General features: G+C 44.2%; 1 protein-coding gene across 1 annotated transcript; it reads left to right on the forward strand.

Annotated features, from left to right (window-relative positions):
* The first annotated feature begins 13,993 nt into the window (after positions 1-13,993).
* On the forward strand, positions 13,994-15,199 carry LOC113007438 (olfactory receptor 2AT4-like). The gene has a single exon (XM_026144006.2). The coding sequence runs from the start codon at positions 14,288-14,290 to the stop codon at positions 15,197-15,199; it is 912 nt and encodes a 303-aa protein (XP_025999791.1). The 5' UTR covers positions 13,994-14,287.
* Positions 15,200-23,575: the final 8,376 nt, after the last annotated feature.

Here is a 23,575-nt window from a genome sequence, read left to right on the forward strand (position 1 = left end):
CTTCATGCCCTGTCTCCGCAGTCTGATGCGTGATGTGTGAAGGGTCCGGGCTGTGAGGATTATGGCAGTGATGACTTTTCCCAGGAGAAGCTGGGACCCTGTTTACTAGAAGGTTTTAAAATTTCTGTACTTTTAGGTGACAGGAGACATGTGGCCTGGTCAAAACACAGAGAGCTGCACTCTAAAAGATCTTTAAACATAGTAAACATACCTTGTGTGCCACAGACTGCTCCCAAACACGAGGGGACAAGTAATACCTCTAAAACACTTAAGTTGGCTTTATTAAACATTAGATCTCTAGCTGGGAAAACATTTTTAATTAATGATTTAATCACTGAGCACAGCCTTGATTTTATGTTTTTAACTGAAACTTGGTTGGACCAAAGTAACAGTGGAGCTGTTCTCATCGAGACGACCCCTCCTAACTACAGTTATATCAGTGAGGTCAGGGCGAGCAGGAGAGGAGGAGGGGTTGCTGTCTTATTTAATGAATCATTTCAATGTAAGCAGCTATCTCCTGGAAGTTTTCAGTCTTTTGAATATGTGGCTTTACAGCTGAAGGCCCCATCCAAAGTTGTGTTTCTTAATGTTTACAGGCCTCCCAAATACTGCACAGACTTTTTTAATGACCTCAGTGAACTGCTGTCTGTGATCTGTGTTGATTTTGACTGTGTAATTATTGCTGGGGATTTTAACATTCATGTGGACAACCCTCAGGACAAAGGGACTAAAGACCTGAGTAACACTCTGGGCAACTTTGGGCTGACTCAGCATGTAACAGAGGCCACACATAATAGAGGACACACTCTTGACCTACTGATCTCCAAAGGCCTGAGCATTTCAAAGGTTACTGTGTCTGATGTGGGCCTGTCTGATCATTACTGTGTTTTCTTTGAAAGTAAAATCTCAGCCCACACAAATATATCAACAACAGTGATCACAAAACGGTGTATAACTGAACACAGTAGTGCAATTTTTAACCAGGTCTTCCCATTAACACCTGACCTGTCCAGAGGGTCAGTCAGTGAGCTCGTCAATAGCTTCAATGCTAACATGTTAAATGTAATGGACACTATTGCTCCCATTGAGGTGAAGGTTATCTCTGGAAGGAAAAAGTCTCCATGGAGAAACTCCACACTGGTGAAAAATGAAAAAAGAGAGTGTAGGAAAGCTGAGCGCAGATGGAGAAAAACAAACCTCCAGGTTCATTATGACATCTATAAAGAGAAACTTCACAATTATAATTTACAACTGAGGAGTGCAAGGAGGTCCTACTTCTCTGACATCATCACTAAAAACAGCCATAATGCTCGGGTCTTATTTTCTACAGTTGACAGGCTAACAAACCCCCTGTGTCAGTGGCAGCTGAACTTCATTCGACCATGGCCTGCAATGACTTTGCCAAATTCTTCACTGAAAAAATCCAAAAAATTAGACAAGCAATTGGTACATCAACAGCAGATCCAGGATATGTACTGTGTCCACCAAAAAACTGTTTAAACACCATGAAACAGTTTCAACCTATTAACAGCAAAGACCTGGAGGACATCTTAGGTCAACTGAACTCCTCCTCCTGCTGTTTAGATGTCCTGCCAACAAGTTTTTTCAAAAAGGTCTCAAAGACTTTAGAGTCAGACCTGTTACAGATCGTCAACTTTTCTTTATTATCAGGTGTGTTTCCAGAATCACTAAAAACTGCTGTAATCAAACCTATACTGAAAAAGGACAATCTTGACAAGACACAAATGAACAACTACAGGCCGATCTCAAATCTCCCGTTTTTAAGTAAGATCATTGAAAAAGCAGTTTCTCAACAGCTCAGTTACTTCTTAAAACAGAATAATTGCTACGATGCCTTCCAGTCAGGTTTTAGACAGAACCACAGCACTGAAACCGCTCTGACCAAAGTGTTAAATGACATATGTCTGAATACAGACAGTGGAAAAATGTCAGTCCTAGTTTTACTGGATCTCAGTGCAGCATTTGATACAGTTGACCACAACATATTACTCAAACGACTGGAGAACTGGACAGGTCTTTCAGGAACTGTACTAAACTGGTTCAAAACATACGTAGAAAACAGGAAATACTTTGTATCAATAGGTAACTTCACATCTGAGCAGACAAGTATCACATGTGGAGTTCCCCAAGGTTCCATCTTGGGACCCCTTCTGTTTAACATCTACATGCTCCCACTGGCACAGATTATAAACAACAACAAAATAAACTATCACAGCTATGCAGATGACACACAAATATATATCACAATGTCACCAGGAGACCGAGGCCCTGTACAGGCTCTTGGTAAATGCATTGAGGAAATCAATGACTGGTTGTGCCACAATTTTCTCCAGCTAAACAAAAACAAAACTGAGGTAATAGTCTTTGGCGCCAAAGAAAAACGATTACAGGTCACCAGAGAACTTCAATCTATACATCTAAAAACCACAAACCAGGCGAGAAATTTGGGTGTAGTGATGGATGCAGACTTAAACTTAGAAAAACACATTAAGACAATAACAAAGTCAGCTTACTATCACCTCAAGAATATATCAAGGATAAAAGATCTGATGTCTCAACAGGACCTGGAAAAACTAGTCCATGCATTCATCTTTAGTAGGCTTGATTACTGTAACAGCATCTTTACAGGTCTACCTAAAAAATCAGTCAGACAACTACAGCTCATTCAGAACTCTGCTGCTCGAGTCCTCACTAAGACCAAAAAAGTGGACCACATCAGTCCAGCTCTGAGGTCCTTACACTGGCTGCCTGTCCGTCAGAGGATAGACTTTAAAGTTCTGATGCTGGCCTACAAAGCTCTGAATGGTTTAGGACCAAAATACATCAATGACCTCCTGACCCAGTATGAACCATCCAGATCCCTCAGGTCATCTGGATCCGGTCTTTTATCAGTTCCCAGAGTCAGAACCAGACACGGAGAAGCTGCATTCAGCTTTTATGCTCCTTATATCTGGAACAAACTCCCAGAAAGCCTCAGATCAGCTGAAACACTCAGTTTATTTAAATCCAGGTTGAAGACTCACCTGTTCTCAGCTGCATTTGAATAAAGCACCAAATCCACACTTTAAGCTTAAATTTCAAAACTTACATTTAACTACTGATTTTATCTACTGTTCTGATTTTATCTGTTTTGATTTTATATACTGTTGTTTGTTTGTTTGTTTGTTAATTAGTTAGTTAGTTTATTTGCTTGTTTTAATCAATTTTAAATCATGCTTTTTATTTGTTCTTGTTTCTAATGTCTCTGTAAAGCACTTTGAATCACCTTGTTGTTGAATTGTGCTATACAAATAAACTTGCCTTGCCTTTACAAACAGATTTGCCAAAAATGAAAATTTGTCTTTTGTTTTCATTTAATTAAAATAAACGTCTTCAAAGCAATGCAATAACAGGTGAAGAGAGTTTTTACAGCTTTGAGTGGCAGATACATCTGCAAGTCATCTGCAAAACAATGAAATGAAATGTTATACCGTCAAAAAAAAAGCATATTGTGGCATGCAGAGGAATCTTAGCAAAGAAGCTCAACAGAAAGTTGGAGCTTGCTGTTCAACCCTAAGCTGGTAGGGGGAGCTCTTTAATAAACCCTTGCTGGAGCTACGCTGTGCTTCAAGGGTCAATAACAGCATAACAGAACTCACTTATGGTACTGCACTCATTCTATAAAACAATAACTGTCAGTGACTTTGAACCGCAGTATAAACACAACATTCAAGATAACAGTTAAAAGTAACGTAACCATAAACAATAAAACAAGAACATCTAAACAGCAACACATGTCCCAAGGCATGATGGGAGAGAACTGCTGCTCCCCCTGTAGACCATGTTGGACAGCCTCTCAAGAACAGTGCAGGGTCCAACCCACTGGCTCATCAGTTTGGGGGAAAGCCCTTTCTTCCTCTCCGGGCTGTAGACCCACACATGCTGACCTGGCGACAGTCCTTCCCTCTTGCAGCGGGTATCATAAACACCAAGTCCACTGGGGTACGAAGCTCGTGCCCAAACATCAAGGCCACTGGAGTGCACTTAGTAGATTCCTGGACTGCTGAAAGGTAGGCCATTAGGACCAGGGAAAGGTGTTGATCCCAGTCGCGCTGCTGGTGGGAGGTCAGGATAGCAAGCTGGGTGGCCAAGGTGTGGTTGAAGCGTTCCACCAACCCATCGCTTTGGGGGTGCATTGGCGTCGTCCGGGTCTTCCTGATACCCATCCACTGACAGACCTCCTTGAACACCACAGCCTCAAAATTACGGCCCTGGTCGCTGTGCAGTTCCTCTGGTACCCCGAACCGGCAGAACATCTCGTTGACCAGACGCTCAGCGGTGGTAACAGCACTCTGGTTGGGGACTGCATAGGCCTCAGGCCACTTGGTGAAGTAGTCCATTGGCGACCAGAACATAGCGGTTCCCCTGGTCAGTGGTGGGGAACGTTCCCAGGATGTCCACCCCAACCCGCTCCATGGGAGGCCCCACCTTATACTGCTGCAAGGGGGCATGAGAGCGTTGGAAAGGTCCTTTCTGAGCCATGCAGGCATCGCACCGATGGACATGGAGCTCTTCGTCCTGGCGACACCCAGGCCAGTAGAACCTAGACCGAAGTCACTGCAGAGTCTTGGTAACTCCAAAGTGTCCTGCCCTCGCCGCACCATGGACCAGCTGGAGGAACTTGGACCGCAACTGTTGAGGTACCAAGAGCTGGAAGACCTCACGGTGACTCCCGGGAGCCTGCCAGCAGCGATAGAGGAGGCCGTTCCGGCTGGTGAGGTTGGCCCAATGGGAGTAGAGAGTCTTGGTCTCGAGGTCCAGTGCAGATACTTCTGGCAATGATGGTCTCTGACCTGCTCCAATTCAACACTGAACCTGGGAAAGGGCAGGGTCTTGGTTCTGGTCGTGTTGCAGCTGTTGGGGATCCATGGCCTCCAGACCCTCGGTATCCCCTGCGGCAAACTAGACCTGAAGACTGCTACAGTGCCCACCCGGAACAGAGTCATTCTCATGGCCGCCCTGTGGTGACGCGATCAGTGAAGTCATGCCCTCCTGGTCCTCCGGGCATTGGCAGTACCTGCACTGTTCTTCCTCACAAGGGCGTCGGGAAAGGGCATCTGCATTGGTGTGGAGACGTCCCGCCGGTGACGAACTCCAAAGTGGTAATCTTGCAATGTCTCCAACCACCGGGCAAGCTGTCCCTCTGGTTCTTTAAAGCTGAGCAGCCAAGTAAGGGACGTGTGGTATGTGCACAGGAGGAACTTCTTCCCGTAGAGGTAGGGTCTGAAATGGAGACCCAGGATGATGGCCAGCAGCTCTCGATGGGTGACACAATAGTTCCTCTCCGGTCTGCTGAGGGAGCGGCTGTAGTAGGAGATGACCCGCTCCCCCTCCAGGCGGGTCATTTCCTACTACACAGGGCCTTCCTGTGTCAGTACAGCCCCCACACCCGTGGTGCTGGCATCGGTGTCCACGACAAAAGGAAGTTGCAGGTCTGGGTAGGCTAGCACCGGCGCCTCAAACAGTGCAGATCAGAGCCGATCAAACGCGCAGTCCTCCCTCCAGTGGAACTCCTGGCCCTTCTGTGTGAACCAGTGAAGGGTGCTTGCGATGGTGGAAGTCCTTGACGAAACGCCGGTAGTATGATGCCAGGCCAAAGAAGCTCCGCAACTCGGCAGTGTTGCCGGGAATGGGCCAGTCCTTCACAGCAGCCACCTTCGCAGGGTCAGTGGAAAACCCTGCGCCGCTGACAATGTGACCCAAGAAAGTCTCCTTTCGGAAGAGGTGACACTTTTTGGGGTGGAGACAAAGGCCAGCCTGGCAGATAGCATGGAAATCGAAAGTAAGGTTAGCCAAGGCTTTCTCGAAGTCTGTCGCATGGACATGGAGGTCATCCAGGTCGACCACACATCGGTCGCGGGGAATGTCAGCCAGAACCCTCTCCATTAGGGGCTCAAATGTGGCTGGGGCATTGCAGAGGCCAAAGTGCATCACCTTAAACTGCCACAGTCCCTGTCCAATGGAGAAAGCAGTCTTTAGACGGGCCTCTGGTGTCAGCTCCACCTGCCAGTAGTCACTGCACAAATCAGGGGAACTGAACCAGCAGGACCCAGCAATGTTGTCGAAGGCATCGTCAATACTGCCAGGTACCATCCTTTTTCCAAACCAGTATGGTGGGGGTTGCCCAGGGGCTGTTCAAGGGTTCAATGATGCCCACCTCTGCCATTTCCCTGATCTTCTGCTCTGCTGCGGCACGCTTGGCAAGGGGAAGGCGACGAGGGCGGAGGCGGAGGCGGAGGCGGATGGGGCGTGCATCCCCAGTGTCCATGTCGTGTTGTACCAGGCGTGTTAGCTTGCAGTCCTCATCCTTGGCTGCAAAGATGTCCTCAAACAAGTTGAGTAACTTCCGCAGCTGCCGTTAGTGTTCAGCCTGGAGACCCTCGCAGCTCCTCTGGTATAGGTTCTCGACAGCTTGCTTGGTCTCTGTGGACAGTTTCTGTACTGCTGGTGAAGGGGAAGCCCCTTCCACCGCCAGCAGCGACAGGCCCTCAGGCTTCCTGATGCTGGCTAAAAAAGTGGAGGCAGCAGCAGGACTTCCTTGGTGGTGTGGAGCTTCACAGCCTCCATGCCCAGGTAAAAGATTGCTCTGGACACATCCACTGTGGCCTCCCATTTGGCCAGCAGGTCCAGACCAATGTTGCATTGGTCCTGGATGCTGGCTAGCCAGAACCTGTGGTCCACAGTGCAGTTAGCAACAGTCACCAGAAGGGATCTTTCTCCCTTAACTCTGGCGCGCTCCCCCATGACTGTGGTGATGTGGAGCTGAGTAGGCTGCCAACCCTGTGGTCTTGGGCCGTCAGTACCAGGGAGGGCTCTGGCCCATACCAAGGAAAGTGGATCCAGTATCTATCAGGGCTCTACAGGTGGTGCCGGCAAGGTCACAGTCCAGATACAGTCCCCGTGTCTGGCCCAGCCGGCCAACCCGCCAGTGTCATTCGGAGGACAGATTGGTGGTGGGGGGCAGTTCCTCCGTTGTGCCACCCCACCTTAGTTTAACGGCAGCTAGGGTGCCAGGCTTCGTGGGCTCGGTGCTGGACATTAGCGTGCAATGTGGCCTGGTTCTCCGCATCGATGGCAGTTGTCCCTGTATTGGCCACCTGCTCGTCTATTCCCTCGCCGAGATCACCAGGGTGGTGTGATGGTGGTTTGGAGGGCCTTCTCCTCCTGATCACTCCCTTCGTAGTCCATTTGACCCACTCGGTGACTTGTGCCACGGCTGCATGCACCTGAGCTGAGCACATGCTCCACTATTTCTGCCTGAGTTAGAGCTGCTGCAAGGGTTTCTGGTGCATGCAGACGGATGTGCTCTTGTAGTCGTTTTGGCTGGAGACCCCGAACAAAAGCCTGGCGAGCAAGCTCTTCCTGTGCTGCAGCATCAAAAGCAGGGTACCCTCTTTGTGCGTAAAGACGAAGGTCTGCAGCATAAGCACCCAAACTCTCCTCTTGTCTCAGTGGGTGGCTGGCAAGTTTATCTCGGGCATCATCTGCATTGGTACGAAGGCCGAACCTGCTCTGCATTGCTCTGGCGACGGCAGGCCAACTGAAACGCTCTTCTGGCAGAAGATCTGTGAGGATCTGCAGGGCCCTGACTTCCAAGGGGAGAGCCACTTGGACAGCTGTCTCCTATATTGACCATCCGTTTAGCTGAGCAGCCAGCTGTACCTGGAGGAGGTAGGTCTCTGGAGGTGCCTCCCCATTATAGTGTGACAGCTTCATGCTCCCCAAGACAGAAGCCCCTGATGTCAGCGCCGGCTGCACTTGGTCCAGGAGGCAGTTGGCGTTGTCCCCCTCAGATGCCAGCAATGAGGGTGTGCCACTCTCAGGCATCACCATGAGTGGAGGCTGGCTGGTCGCTCGTGGTCTTGGAGCCTGCAGCATGCCTTGGTGGCTCTGACAGCTTCCCAGTGGGCGGGGATGTGAGGCTCCATTCAATTCAATTTATATAGCCCCAAATCACAACAAAAGTCGCTTCAAGGCGCTTCATAGGTACAGAGAAAAACCCAACAATCATATGACCCCCTATGAGCAAGCACTGACATTGGGAAGGAAAAACTCCCTTTTAACAGGAACGTGAAAACTGAAGGCTCTCCCTCCCATTCTACTTTTAAATACTCAAGTAGGCCTGCAGTGCGAGAGCAAATTGCTCTAACAGGGTGATATGGTACTACAATGTCATTAAGGTAAGATGGGGCCTGATTATTTAAGATCTTGTATGTGAGGAGCAGGATTTTGAATTCAATTCTGGATTTAACAGGAAGCAAATGAAGGGAAGCCAAAACAGGAGAAATATGCTCTCTCTTTCTAGTCCCTGTCAGTACTCTTGCAGCAGCATTTTGGATTAACTGAAGGCTTTTCAGCGAGCCTGCAAGTAATAAATGCATGAACTAGTTTTTCAGTGTCACTCTGAGACAGGATATTTCTAACTTTAGAGATGTTGCGCAAATGGAAGAAAGCAGTCTTACATATTTGTTTAATATGTGCGTTGAAGGACAAGTCCTGGTCAAAAATGACTCCAAGGTTCCTCACAGCATTACTGGAGGCCAAGGTAATGCCATCCAGAGTAAAAATCTGGTTAGATACCATATTTCTAAGATTTTCAGGGCCGAGTACAATAACCTCAGTTTTATCTGAATTAAGGAGCAGAAAGTTAGCGGCCATCCAGGTCTTTATGTATTTAAGACATTCCTGCAGTTTAACTAATTGGTGTGTGTTATCTGGCTTCATGGACAGATACAGCTGCGTGTCATCTGCATAGCAGTGAAAATTTATGCTATTTCTACTAATGATGCTGCCTAAGGGAAGCATGTATAATGTAAACAGATTTGGTCCTAGCACCAAACCCTGTGGAACACCGTAATTGACCTTAGTGTGTGAAGAGGACTCTCCATTTACATGTACAAATTGGAGTCTATTTGATAGATATGATACAAACCACTGCAGTGCAGTATCTGTAATACCTACAGCATATTCTAATCGCTCTAATAGGATATTATGGTCGACAGTTTCGAATGCTGCACTAAGGTCTAGCAGGACAAGCACAGAGATGAGTCCACTGTCAGAGGCCATAAGAAGATCATTTGTAACCTTCACTAAAGCTGTTTCTGTGCTGTGATGAGCTCTGAAACCTGACTGAAACTCTTCAAATAAGCCATTCCTCTGCAGATAATCTGTTAGCTGTGTGACAACTACTCTTTCAAGGATTGTTGATATGAAAGGAAGGTTGGAAATTGCCCTATAATTAGCTAAGACTGCTGGGTCTAGAGATGGCTTTTTGAGTAAAGGTTTAACTACAGCCACCTTGAAGGCCTGTGATTATTAGAGATAGGTTGATCATATTTAAGATCGAAGAATTAATTAATGGCAGGACTTCTTTGAGCAGCTTTGTAGGAATGGGGTCTAAAAGACACGTTGATGGTTTGGAGGAAGTAATTATTGAAGTTAACTCAGAAAGATCAATTGGAGAAAAAGAGTCTAACTTAACATCAATGGTACTAAGAGTAGCTGTAGACGATATTACTTCTGTGGGATGATTATTGGTAATTTTTTCTCTAATGATAAGAATTTTATTTGTGAAGAAGTTCATGAAGTCATTACTAGTTAGCATTAAAGGGATGGTTGGCTCAAAAGAGCTATGACTTTTTGTCAGCCTGGTGTAGAATATTTAGCTGATTTAGAGTTTAGAAATGTGTTAAAATATAATGTAGAACTGTTGTAGAGACACTGACACTGCCCTCACTATAATAAAGGCTGATTGTAGGAGTAGATTGTAGACCTCCCCCACTGAGTGGAAATTCCCCAGAGGAAGTTTTAGGGTGGGGGTCTCAACATTTGTAACTGTGGTCTGGAAGTGAGAGGGGTTTTAAGACCTCTAGGGAGTCACCTACACCCACAGTGTTTTAACGGTCACGCACACACATCCACACGCACACTCACTCATGTGCACTCACACATACACACAGGTATGCGTACACAGTTACACACGAGCACTCACATAGACACGAGGGAACGCGCACATGTAGGCATTCATGTGCTCGTGCACATAGACACAGACAGAGTTTGCAGCACACCGTGGGGGGTTTATGATGGGGTCACTTCTATAAAACTGTGTTTCACAGACAAAGGGGTGAAGATTTGGAGAGGGACACCGGCCTCGTCTTCCCTTCTAGAAGTGCATGCTTAAATGAAGATGAATAAAGATTTTGTGAAAATGACTACTGAGTCCGGTGCTATCTCTGGACGCTCGAGGAATGAAAAGAACCGGGGTAAAACTGATTTCTCAACACTGGCTACAGTGCTGAAGAGAAACCTGGGGTTGTTCTTATTTTCTTCAATCAGTGACGAATAGTAAGATGTTCTGGCTTTGCGGAGGGCTTTCTTATAAATAAGCAAACTATTTCTCCAGGCTAAATGATGATCCTCTAAATTTGTGACACGCCATTTCCACTCCAGCTTACGAGTCATCTGCTTTAGGCTACTTGTTTGAGAATTATACCACGGAGTCAGGTACTTCTGATTTGAGACCTTAGTTTTCACAGGAGCTACAGTATCCAGAGTCATACGTAGTGAGGAGGTAAAATTATTAACAAGTTAATTGACCTCTATTGGGGTAGTGTTCAGATAGCTGCTCTGCTCTGTGTTGGTACAGGCCATTGAAGATGATAAAAATCTGGTAAGACCAGCAGATCTTCCCCTGGCTGATTTGCTGCTGCCTGGGGGTCTCCTCGCTTCTTCAGTCATGCTCCATTCACCACTTCCAGGCAGGTGATAAGCTCCCGAGTCTTCCTCAGCTCCTCCTCCTCTTTCAAAATAGTGACCATGCTCTTGGAATCCCACTTCAGACACCAAAGTGGTATGCAGAGGAATCTTAGCAAAAAAGCTCAACAGAAAGTTGGAGCTTGCTGTTCAACCCTAAGCTGGTAGGGGGAGCTCTTTAATAAACCCTTGCTGGAGCTACGCTGTGCTTCAAGCGTCAATAACAGCATAACAGAACTCACTTATGGTACTGCACTCATTCTATAAAACAATAACTGTCAGTGACTTTGAACCGCAGTATAAACACAACATTCAAGATAACAGTTAAAAGTAACGTAACCATAAACAATAAAACAAGAACATCTAAACAGCAGCACATGTCCCAAGGCATGATGGGAGAGAATTGCTGCTCCCCCAACACATCACAATATGATTCCAGTCGTGATAGTTGGATATCATGGTCGATCATGTCAAAGGCTGCTGTTAGGTCCGACAACAAGAGAGCAGAAGGGTTGCCAGAATTTAAGAGAATATTTAAGAAAATATCATTAAAACCTTAAAAGTGCAGTCTCAGTGCTGTGTAGTGATTTAAAACCAGCTTACAAATTTTCAGAGATCTTGTTAAGATCAAGGCTGGCGTGCAACTGTAAATAGACCACTTTCTCCAGAACTTTTGTAAGACAGGGAAGCTTTAAATTTGGCCTGTAATTAAGCAGAACAGTTGGGTCCGGATTTTGTTCTTTAAGAAGAGGCTGGATTTAAGCCTTTTTAAGATGTGATGGGACACAGCCTGTAGCAAGGGAAGTGTTAAATAATCTCTGGATAAAAGGACCAATAGTATCAAAAGTATTTTTAAGCCAACTTGGGGGAAGGCAATCTAATGTGAAGATCTTAGGCGATGAACAATATCTGAACTGATATGGAGTAATGTGCAATTATCAACCTATAGAGGGCTGAATTCAAAGACATCCTGAAAATCAAAATGAATAAGTGAATTAAAAAAATAAAATAAAAATGAATAAATCAGTGTCTCCCTGACAAGTTTCCTTGTGCCTGTTCCATGCCACTCCACTGCCACACAGAATATTCTTTATTGCTGTATATAGTCTTGTAAATAGTAGTGTAAAGTCATATTGAGTTAAGAGGTGTTTGGCGTCCGTGTTCTACATCTCACTGAATAAATAGGTGCTTTCAGTTGGCGGAGTTTCCTGAGCCTGCTTTTGGGTCCTTTCCCTCATGTTGGCCTCCGGGCCACCGTGTGACAGTAAGTACATCTTCTTTCACAACACGCTGGTATATATTTTGAATACAGTGGCTTGCAAAAGTATACGGCCCCCTTGAACTTTCCCACATTTTGTCACATTACAGCCACAAAAATGAATCAGTTTTATTGGAATTCCACGTGAAAGACCAAAACAAAGTGGTGTACACGTGAGAAGTTGAACGAAAATCATACATGATTCCAAACATTTTTTTACAAATAAATAACTGCAAAGTGGGGTGTGCGTAATTATTCAGCCCCCTTTGGTCTGAGTGCAGTCAGTTGCCCATAGACATTGCCTGATCCCTAATGACTAAATAGAGTGCACTTATGCACTTAGTGCACTAATGTCAGTACAAATACAGCTGCTCTGTGACGGCCTCAGAGGTTGTCAAAGAGAATATTGGGAGCAACAACACCATCAAGTCCAAAGAACACACCAGACAGGTCAGGGATAAAGTTATTAAGAAATTTAAAGCAGGCTTAGGCTACAAAAAGATTTCCCAAGCCTTGAACATCCCACAGAGCAATGTTCAAGTGATCATTCAGAAATGGAAGGAGTATGGCACAACTGTAAACCTACCAAGACAAGGCTGTCCACCTAAACTCACAGGCCGAACAAGGAGAGCGCTGATCAGAAATGCAGCCAAGAGGCCCATGGTGACTCTGGACGAGCTGCAGAGATCTACAGCTCAGGTGGGGGAATTTGTCCATAGGACAACTATTAGTCGTGCACTGCACAAAGTTGGCCTTTATGGAAGAGTGGCAAGAAGAAAGCCATTGTTAACAGAAAACCATAAGAAGTCCCATTTGCAGTTTGCCACAAGCCATGTGGGGGACATAGCAAACATGTGGAAGAAGGTGCTCTGGACAGATGAGACCAAAATGGAACTTTTTGGCCAAAATGCAAAACGCTATGTGTGGCGGAAAACTAACACTGCACATCACTCTGAACACACGATCCCCACTGTCAAATATGGTGGTGGCAGCATCATGCTCTGGGGGTGTTTCTCTTCAACAGGGACAGGGAAGCTGGTCAGAGTTGATGGGAAGATGGATGGAGCCAAATACAGGGCAATCTTGGAAGAAAAAGACTTGAGAGTGGGGCAGAGGTTCACCTTCCAGCAGGACAACGACCCTAAACATAAAGCCAGGGCAACAATGGAATGGTTTAAAACAAAACATATCCATGTGTTAGAATGGCACAGTCAAAGTCCAGATCTAAATCCAATCAAGAATCTGTGGCAAGATCAGAAAACTGCTGTTCACAAATGCTGTCCATCTAATCTGAGTGAGCTGGAGCTGTTTTGCAAAGAAGAATGGGCAAGGATTTCAGTCTGTAGATGTGCAAAGCTGGTAGAGACATACCCTAAAAGACTGACAGCTGTAATTGCAGCAAAAGGTGGTTCAACAAAGTATTGACTCAGGGGGCTGAATAATTACACACACCCCACTTTACAGTTATTTATTTGTAAGAAAAGTTTGGAATCATGTATGATTTTCGTTCCACTTCTCACGCGTGCACCACTTTGTTTTGGTCTTTCACGTGGAATTCCAATAAAATTGATTCATGTTTGTGGCTGTAATGTGACAAAATGTGGAAAAGTTCAAGGGGGCCGAATACTTTTGCAAGCCACTGTAATTCTATGAATAGCCCAATTCAAGCTTGTCCTGCACTTTACCTTTATAATAAAAATATATTTTTGTAAGTCCGTAATATAAAGGAAATTATTTTTTTTAAAAAGGAAACTGATTTCCTTGGCCCTATTACAAGGCAGGAAGCATGTGTTGGATGAATACATCATATTATAAAACTAAAAAAAAATCCTCAAAAAATATATTCTTCCTAAACTACTGAAATTTCACTGTTGAAATTAAACATATGATATGACAAACAATTCAGTTCACACTGAACGGAAAGGAGAGGTTAACTGTACACTCCTAAAGCCTAAATTACAAGAGACTGAACAATCATATTTCAGACCTTCTCTCTTGAGGATGAGTTAACCTGATAAAAACCTTATACAGACTTGCATGATACACTGTGTGTGTTTGGATGATGAAGGTGCTCAGAGACAGATTTCAGATATTTTTTATGAACACGAGACACAGTAAGAGTTGAATACTGGTATAGTTTTGAATTTATTTTTTGTTTGTTTGTTTTTGCTTTGGATTTTTACTGGTTTCGCAAGTTGTTTTTTATGTTTTGTCTTCATGGATGAAGAATTAAATGTTACATATCTAACTCTAGACTGGTACACAGAAATGAACAAGTACAGATATGTTTTCTTTTTCATCATGTTTACATTATTTATTCTAATAATCTGCACTAATTCTACTATTCTGTATCTCATTTGGATTCATAAAAACCTCCATGAGCCTATGTACATTTTCATTGCAGCTTTGCTACTTAACTCTGTTCTTTACAGCACAACTATTTACCCAAAACTGCTGATTGACTTTTTATCTGAAAAACAAGTCACAACATATTCAGCCTGTCTCTTTCAGTTTTTTACGTTTTATACTCTAGCTTGTTCAGAATTCCTTCTGTTGGCTGCTATGGCCTATGACAGATATGTGGCTATATGTAAACCTCTGGAATATCAAACTCTCATGAGAAAAACTACTGTGGGTATTTTCCTGGTCGTGGCTTGGCTTGTACCTGCTTGTCATGTTGCTGTCCTAGCAATAGCAAGTGCTGGAGCTAAACTGTGCGACTCTAATATAAAAGGAATATTTTGTAATAATGCAGTTTACACTCTTCAGTGTGAAAGATCAAGATTAATTACTATCTTTGGTGTGGTTGCTTTGGTAGATCTCTCAATACTTCCTATGCTCTTTATAGTTTTCACATACACAAAACTATTTATAGTTTCTCATCGAAGTTGTAAAGAAATTAGGAAGAAAGCTGCAGAGACTTGTTTACCCCATCTTTTAGTTTTAATCAGTTATTCAGCTTTTTTTGTGTATGATGTAAGCATAGCTCGTGTGAAATCAGATTTTCCAAAAACCACACGCATAATAATGACATTACAAATAATGCTCTATCAGCCTTTGCTAAATCCGTTCATTTATGGGCTTAAAATGAAGGAAATTTCTAAACATTTAAATAAGCTGCTTTCTTAGGCCAACATCATTCCTTGTATTAAAACTTAAAGCTAAGGTGAAGTCATTTTGTCGTTAATCGGTTTTGTGCAGTTATTCAAAACATCTTTCTTTCTACATAATCAAATCATTCCAACTTTCAGGCAGAACATTTTTCATATTAGAATATTATATCTGGGAAAGTACAAGAAAATTTGAAGTGAAATAGCCCAGAGTACTAATAGATACTACGTAGTAGATACTACATATACTAGATATTGCCTGCCTTGTTTTTCCCTTCATGCTGCTGGAAATGATCTCAGTTAATTTCTTTGGTAGTAAACTGCTGCAGATGTGTGACACACCCTTTCAGATTCACCACTAACATCTGCATCATGCTTGTGCATATCATAAACACCTCGTATAAGAGTAATTGAAGACCTGGTGGATTATTTAGATTTGTAATACAGTGGGGAAACCAATATGAGAAACAAATCTCTGTGGTGTTGCATCAGGAATGGTGTCTGACAAAAATCTGCTGTGGCAACGTCTTGTGAAAATGTAGCTTTTCCTGTCAGACAACTCTATACGCATGAAACACATCAAACCATCTTTACTTCTAAACCATTTTTTAAGCTGCTTATCTTTAATCACAACCTTAATTTTATAACATTGAATATGTCTAACTATATTTACATAATTAAATGTGTTTTATTATTCATATAGTTATCCATTCAAACATGATAAGTCACATGTTGCCAATGTTTCTTTCTGTTACTTGCTTGTCCCGCTACAGCACTACAGCAGTTTCATATGTAAATACCTGTATCATTTTTGTTATAAAAAACTTTCTATGAGTGGGAAAGCAGTTAAAACAGAGTGATGAGAGGCAGTTTTACAGCAATATACTACATTAAAAATCTGTTTTCTTGAATAGTAAAATTGACTTAAATTGATTACTAAAATGAAATTTAATGAATATCCAAAAGTACTAAAAGTAGAGAGGGTGTCAGCCAATTATAAATACAATAACCTCAGTTTTATCTGAACCATTAAGCACGAAATTAGAGGTCTTGTTAACAATAAACCAAGATACTCCTCCTCCTCCTCCTCTTCGGGGAGTAACTTGTCCCGGGCTCAACCTGGGCACTCAAGTGGGCACTCAACCTTTCTGGCAGAGAACAGCTTGCAGTGGATATGGAGGTGCTGATTTGCACAATTTTCACTTCACACTCAGGCACAAATTGTTCCACTGCAAGCTGGAGAAACCTTCAGCCCTTGCTAAGCCTAGATATTCTGTCTAAAACTATGAACAGAATCGGTGACAAAGGGCAGTCGTGCACTAAGCAAAAATGACCATGTGAGAATCTCTCTGATTGGTCAGAGACACAGGCTCTTAACATAGTCAAATATGTGGTAATGTCATGGCTTGGGTCTGAGAGCCGAAGGCTCATGTGTTTCTGTATTTACCTCAAGCTGACGATCCTCGGGGGTCGTCCTGCCCGGGGGGGTCTGTACTTATGCTCCTTTTCTGTGTGTTTATGTTCATTTATGCTCCCGGATGCTTCGGTCTCTGAGGGATTGCAACCTGGAAGTGTTCTCACACTGGAGCCTGCCACATCTGCCACTCATCAGCTGTCACCAACTGCAACTGATAGCCTCGTCAAGAGTGCCCTATTTAAGAGTGTGGCTGAGATCCAGTTGGCGCTGGATTCTTGAGTCTGACTTGGATCAGGAGCGAAGTGTGTTTTTCACGGAGCGGAACCACTGTTGGGAACGGAAGTTTTTGGAGTTGCTGTTGTCACTTTTTTATGGACACTTGCACTGTGTGGGATTCAGGGAGAATTGCCATGGGGTCACAGTGCTGGGTTTTGCAAGCAGTTGTTCTTCATTGGACTTTGTAAATAAATTCACTGTTCATCATAAGAGTCCTGCATTTGGATCGTATCTTTCCCTGCAACTCTGCGGTCTATCGTCTGTTGCCTGTCTTGTCTGGCACTGTAGCAATAATAATTATTGTCTGAACGTCAAGAAATATTCCAAACAGATTTGTCTTGATACATGCCAATCACCCAGGTAAGTAAATCCCAAAAGTTTATTCTGTTCATCTGGATGTCAAGATGAACAGAATCAACCTTTGGATGGATCTATTTTCCCAAGTGAGAAAAAGTTTGCTATAACAGTCCACTTGATTGCCATAGTTTATTAGATTTTTATTAGTTTTTTTGTTTTGTTTTGTTTTAAATTTTAAGTTATTACAATAAAAATGAACAGGACCGGGGGATGGCAAAGAAAAAGAAGAAGGAACGAGAAGTTGGGAATTAACAGAAGGAGAGGGAAACAAAAATAGCAGACAAGAGGGATAAAGAAAGAAAAGACACTGAAAATCTGTTTCAACACTTACTGGAAAAAAGAAAAGAAAAGAAAGCAACATAGTAGGAAAACCACAGCAACAACCAACATAAGCATAGGTAACAGTAAATAATAAGTACTAAATGCTACTGAGCAACATACCATGGAAGCGTAGAGCTATCACCCAGGCAAAAGAAAAATAGAGCTATATTACATTATAATGTGAAAAGTTTATTGATCTAACAATATACCTTTCATGTTTCATATAGTATCATGTTAGTGCAATATACTTTTCACGTTTGAACAACAAAATATCATGTTATTACAATATACATAATTATCATGCTATAACAAAAAAACGTTCACGTTCTTAAAATATAAATCCTATATTGTACGAACATGACATACTTACAAACATGCATTCCCACCCTCACATTATGAAGATAGTACACACACTCACACTCCTCAAACATACTCTATACCAGGGGTAGGCAACCTTTCTGATGATGAGTGCCATCTAAAATTTCCTCAGAAGTCAGTGTGCCATATGATTACATTAGCAATAAATGTAATAACACTCAATATTAACAGTTACACACTATATAGAACCACTTTATAGAACTATATTTGTTTTTGGGTTTTTTTGTATTTTTTATTTTTTTTTTTTGCCTGTCCCGTTTGGCTCTTTTGCCATCAGAATTGTTGTCTAAAGGCAAAGAAAGATGCCCAACGGATTTACTTTACCAAATTGACCATCCCAGCCTTGCCGTAATGGTCCATTTGATTCACCTTTTGTTGTTTATTTTATTTTCACTTACTGAATACGGGACAGACTTGACTGGGGGAAAGAAGGGGAGAAAGAAAGAGGGAAAGAGAAACAGCTGAGAAGAGGGACGGGGGAGAAGGGCAAAAGACAAAAACCAACAGAACGGGCAGAGAAAGAAAAAAAAGAAGAAAAAAAGAAAAAAAAATGCATATATCAATCACCTGGGTCACCTGCTGAGAAAGAAAAAAAGAAAAGAAGCAGAAGAGAACAAGAGTAATAGAATAAACAACATCACAATGATATATGGGAATATGACAGTAAATACTAAATATTAAACATTATTGTTCAGCACATAAGATCAACAGAACACAGTGTGCTTTGAGGTAGGAGCCAAAAAGGGTGTAGTTTGTGGGTGTGATCACCCGTGTGTACACCTGTGAGCATGGACGCGCTTGTTTTTTTTTTTTTAAAGGTTCCTTCATGTAATAATCTGCTAGAGGGTGTGGGGGGGCCACAGCCCCGTCCTCCAGGGCATGAAGCAGGTATGGAGGAGATCAAAACTCCAGACATCCAGAGGCCCCCAGAACACAAGAGACCAAGGAAGACCAAAAGAGGGGCAGCCACGCCACTGTCCCAGAAAGAGCTGAGGAGAGTCCCAGATGAGGGCTCACTCAGCAGCCGCGGAGCAGAAGCCAGGGGGAGTTGCAGTGACGCGCCCGTGAGCTCCGCCGGCAGCCAGCCGCGCCTGAGTGACCGAGCCCCAGGCCGAGAGGCCGGGGGCACCCCACCTCCGAAGTGGCCCGAGCGAGCCCCAGGCTCCAGGCCCCGATAAGCGGCCGCCAAGGAGTGAGCCGGTGTGTACCTGGACGCCCATCCCCGGACACAAAGAACTACCAACGCACCGATGTCTGAGGGGGTCCGCCACTGGCAGGGGAAGTGGTGGTAGGGGGAGATAGATCTCCAAACCCTGGAGGGCCTGAGGTGTCCCCAGAGAGGTGGCGCCTGACACCCAACCTGACATATAGACACAGATATACAGGCACACACAGATACAAACATCCGTTCCCACCCTCATGCTCTCATATGCACTTACTCCACACTCAACCAACGTGGAGACAGACATAAAGAGACGCTGTACACACGATCACACTCCCCAAGCGTACGGGTCTAGGTACCCTTGCCCCTGGAGGGGGGAACTGCACCCAGACCCAGGTGGTGTTACCCTTTTCCCTGCGGTGGGGGGAGGCAGACCGCCCTGACTCCGCAGCAGCAGGAAGGCCCCACACTCCAGACCGCAGTCGGACGGCCAACTCCTCCTCCTAGCCCCCCCGCTCCAGCAGGTCGCAGAGAATGGGGGTGAGAGAAGACTCCAAACCTCCCTCCACCCGCTCATTGTAGTGTTGATGCATGTGTGTTCTAAGGTGCATTTAAAACCCAGGAGGGCATGGAGCTACCTGCCAGAGAGCAGCAGGTAAGCGCATGGTCCCTCCTGCTAGCCCTCAATGTCTACGTGTATTTAAAATTGAGAGGTGGGCAACGACGCCAGGGGTGGGGTGTACACCCTGATGGTACTTTGGATTCCGTGTATCGTGCCCACCCTCAAGATCCTATATGTATGTGTAATGAGAGTGTGAGTAATGTGAATGTCTAAGTTGTGGGATAAAATTGAGGCAGAGGCAGCCAGAAGGGGACAGAGGGGGGGGGGGGGGGGGGGGTAGCCTCCTCTGCACCCTGGTGACATACCCCTACTCCAAGGTCCTGCATGTGTGGGTGGTTGTGGTGGAGCGGGAAGAGGGAGGCAGCTGGAGATGGGGAGGGAAGGAAGGGAGGGGCAAGTGACCCCTCCCTGGGGCCAGCTCCCCCGCTGACCCCAGTAGGCACCCCCATACTCCGCGACCCACCAGGGAAAGGGGGCCCAGGCCCATCCAGACCGGGGCCCAGTGCAGCAGCACCTCCCGGCCCCACAGAGCCCGGGACAGTCCACCCAACCCCACCACAGAGAAAACTGCACCCACCCCACCATCCACTCATCTTCCAGACTACATAAGACAATAAACACCCAGGCTGAGATCTTCCTCCACCTCTCCTGTATCTCCCCCTCCTGCAGAGGGAGCTCCTGAGGAGAGGAAAGATCCTGCAAGATGTGACAATCTCCCCCACCAGTTGAAGAGCCCTCCAGGTGGCTCGATGCACCGGCGGCACCCTGCTCCAGGGCTGGGCCCCCATGCACCCACCCGCCCACAACCCCGGCAACACACCAACCAGGACCCAAGCCCCCGAGGCCCGTTCCGGGTCCCAGCCCAGAGACGGAGCGCCCCAGAACCTCACGCCCATCCCGGACCCACCCAGGGGCAGCCAGGCTACCAGGTCAGTAACCCACGTCCGTCAGCACAGACCCTCCCCTAGCCCCTCTGCGCGCAGCCGCGAGGAAACAGTCACCTGAGAGCCAACAGAGCCCCTAACCGGACATGACCGCTACCCCGGGTTGAGCCCCCCAAGGAAGATGCCTCCGGGGAACCCCCCGACGCCCTAAGCCTGTCCCTACCCCCACACCAATCACAACAGTGAAGGCGGGACCAAACTATGACCCCCCACCCCCACTAGGTGATGGAGCTGATCAAAGGAGCCCAGAGCAATTAATCTGATGTGGTGGCAGAGGCTGTATCAAGACTAATGTAATCTAATAGATAATTTCTATATTGGTTAGAATTAAGATTATTTTTATTTTTCCAGTTCATGAGGACTGTTTTCTTGGCTATGCATAGGGCAGTGAAAACCATATGGGCGATATTCTTTTCTGAAGTGACATTATCTAAGCTGCCCAACAAACACACTAAGGGGGAAGTTGGAATGTTACATTTCAGACACTTCGATAAGTCTTCACATATCTCGCGCCAAACCTTCTGAACTGGTGGACAGAACCAAAGAGCGTGGATATAATTGTCCGGTGAATTGGTTTGGCAGTGTGAGCAGTTGTTGGTAGACGTAAAGCCCATCTTGAACATCCGATGATCTGTATAGTGCACTCTATGTAATATTTTGTATTGAATTAATTGAAGACTGGGATTTCTAATTAGATGAAAGGTTTTTAAGCAAATCTGAGACCAGAAGTTTAGGTCTAAGTTAACTGATAAATCCGCTTCCCATTTTGCAATAGGAAGTGATATCGATTCATCTGTTTTAGAAAGCATTCTGTATATTTTGGATAGTAATTTGGGGGTTTTAAGAGTAAGAAATTGAACCACACTTGGTGGTGTTTGTAGTTCAACTTGACCCGGTTTAAATTTCTTTTTTACTATGGATTTAATTTGTTGATATTCTAAAAATCTTTTCTTGTTGATCCCATATTGTGTAACTAGTCCGTCAAATGAAATAAATTCTGTTCCTTCTAGTACATGTTCTAAATATTTGATTCCTTTACCACTCCAATCTGAAAAGTTTATCATATTATTGTTTTGTAATATGTCAGGGTTGTTCCAGATAGGTGTACGTTTGCATGGGATTAATGAAGACGCCGTCAATTTTAGAAACTCCCACCATGCTGTCAGAGAAGAGCTGATGTTGATGCTTTTAAAGCATTCATGTCGTTGGATGTTTGAGCTGATAAATGGTAGGTCTGAGATCTCTAGATTATTGCAGAGTGCTTGTTCTACATCTAGCCAAGGTTCATCTAAGAGGGTATGTTTTAGCCATCCTGAGATAAACTGAAGCCTGTTGGCTAAGAAGTAGTGCTGAAAGTTAGGCAGTTCTAGTCCTCCTTTATCCTTGGTCTTTTGTAGTGTTTTTAAGCTTATACGTGGCGGTTTATTTTTCCAAAGGAATTTGGACATACATGAATCTAGAACCAATCTTGTGGCGGTTTAGTTGGGATCATTGAGAATAAATAATTTATTTTTGGTAAGACCATCATTTTTATAGCGGCAACCCTTCCCATGAGTGATATGGGTAGACATTTCCATCTAGCCAGATCATCTTCTACCTTCTTTAAAAGTGGGATATGGTTTAATTTAGTTAGATCTGCAAGCTTGGGAGAAACATTAATACCTAAATATTTTATATTTCCCGATTGCAGTGGTGTAGAAGAGGAATTATGGAAGGAGCAATTAATCGGTAGGACTGTAGATTTTGACCAGTTAATTGAGTAATCTGATATTCTTGCAAAAGAGTTTATCAATTCAATCACCCCAGAGATATTGGTTTGTGAATTTTGGAGAAAGAGTAACACATCATCCGCATAAAGGCTGATTTTATGTTCCACGTTCTTGCATTTTATGCCCTTAATTACTGAATTCTGTCTAATTGCTGCTGCTAGTGGTTCAATAAAAATTGCAAACAGTGAAGGGGAGAGTGGGCATCCCTGCCTGGTGCCCCTCAAGAGACAGAAGCTGGAGGATGTCTGGTCATTTGTTCTAACACAAGCTGTTGGGGAATTATATAATATTTTTAACCAGTTTATGAAAGAGGATCCAAAACCAAATTTGTGTAAAGTTGCAAATAGAAATTTCCAGTTAACTCTGTCAAATGCTTTTTCTGCGTCTAAAGAGAATATTGTAGTTTCTAGGTTTTTACTGTATGAGTAGTCTATCAAATTAAGTAATCTACGTGTATTTGTTGATGAGTGCCTACCTTTTATGAAACCAGTTTGGTCAGGATGAATTAAGAGGGGGGTTATTTTCTCCAGTCTCTTTGAGAGAGCTTTGCAGATTATTTTAAGGTCTACATTTATAAGGGATATTGGACGATAGCTTGAGGGATATACAGGGTCTTTGCCTGGTTTTAGCAGGAGATTAATGTTTGCAGAATTCATATTTGATGGAAGTCTGCCCTTTTCTTTAATTTCCAACAACGTTCTGTAGAAAACTGGTGCTAGAATCGACCAGAATTCTTTGTAGAATTCTGCAGGAAAGCCGTCTGGACCTGGAGCCTTATTATTGGGCATACTTATCAGGGCTTCCTGGAGAACTATATTTGTTTGCAGATGTTGGCAGCTATCAGTGAATAGTTGTCAGCTATTTTGAAACAAAAAAGACACTTTTTATCAATAACAAGAACTCCATAACAGCAAATGAACTGTACAACAGAAAATGCAAATGCTATTTATGGTCTCCTCACAACAAAAAGAAAAATAAACTGGGCCAAAATGGCATGTCTGTGTCTCTGAGTGGGAGACCAGAGAGCGTCACCAGCTGAGTGTCCAGCATTCAGACTTGACCTGAGGACACTCATGTGAGAGAAAATCTGCTCACAAAGATATGTAGAGCCAAATACTGTCAATAAGGCCTCTGCAATGTTCTGAAGAC

This window comes from Astatotilapia calliptera, chromosome 16 (genome assembly GCF_964374335.1).
Source record: "Astatotilapia calliptera chromosome 16, fAstCal68.1, whole genome shotgun sequence".
NCBI classification, from domain to species: Eukaryota; Metazoa; Chordata; class Actinopteri; order Cichliformes; family Cichlidae; genus Astatotilapia; species Astatotilapia calliptera.

Excerpts from the sequence above, each read along its gene's own strand:
- LOC113007438 (XM_026144006.2), top strand. The coding sequence starts at position 14,288 with ATGGATGAAGAATTAAATGTTACATATCTAACTCTAGACTGGTACACA.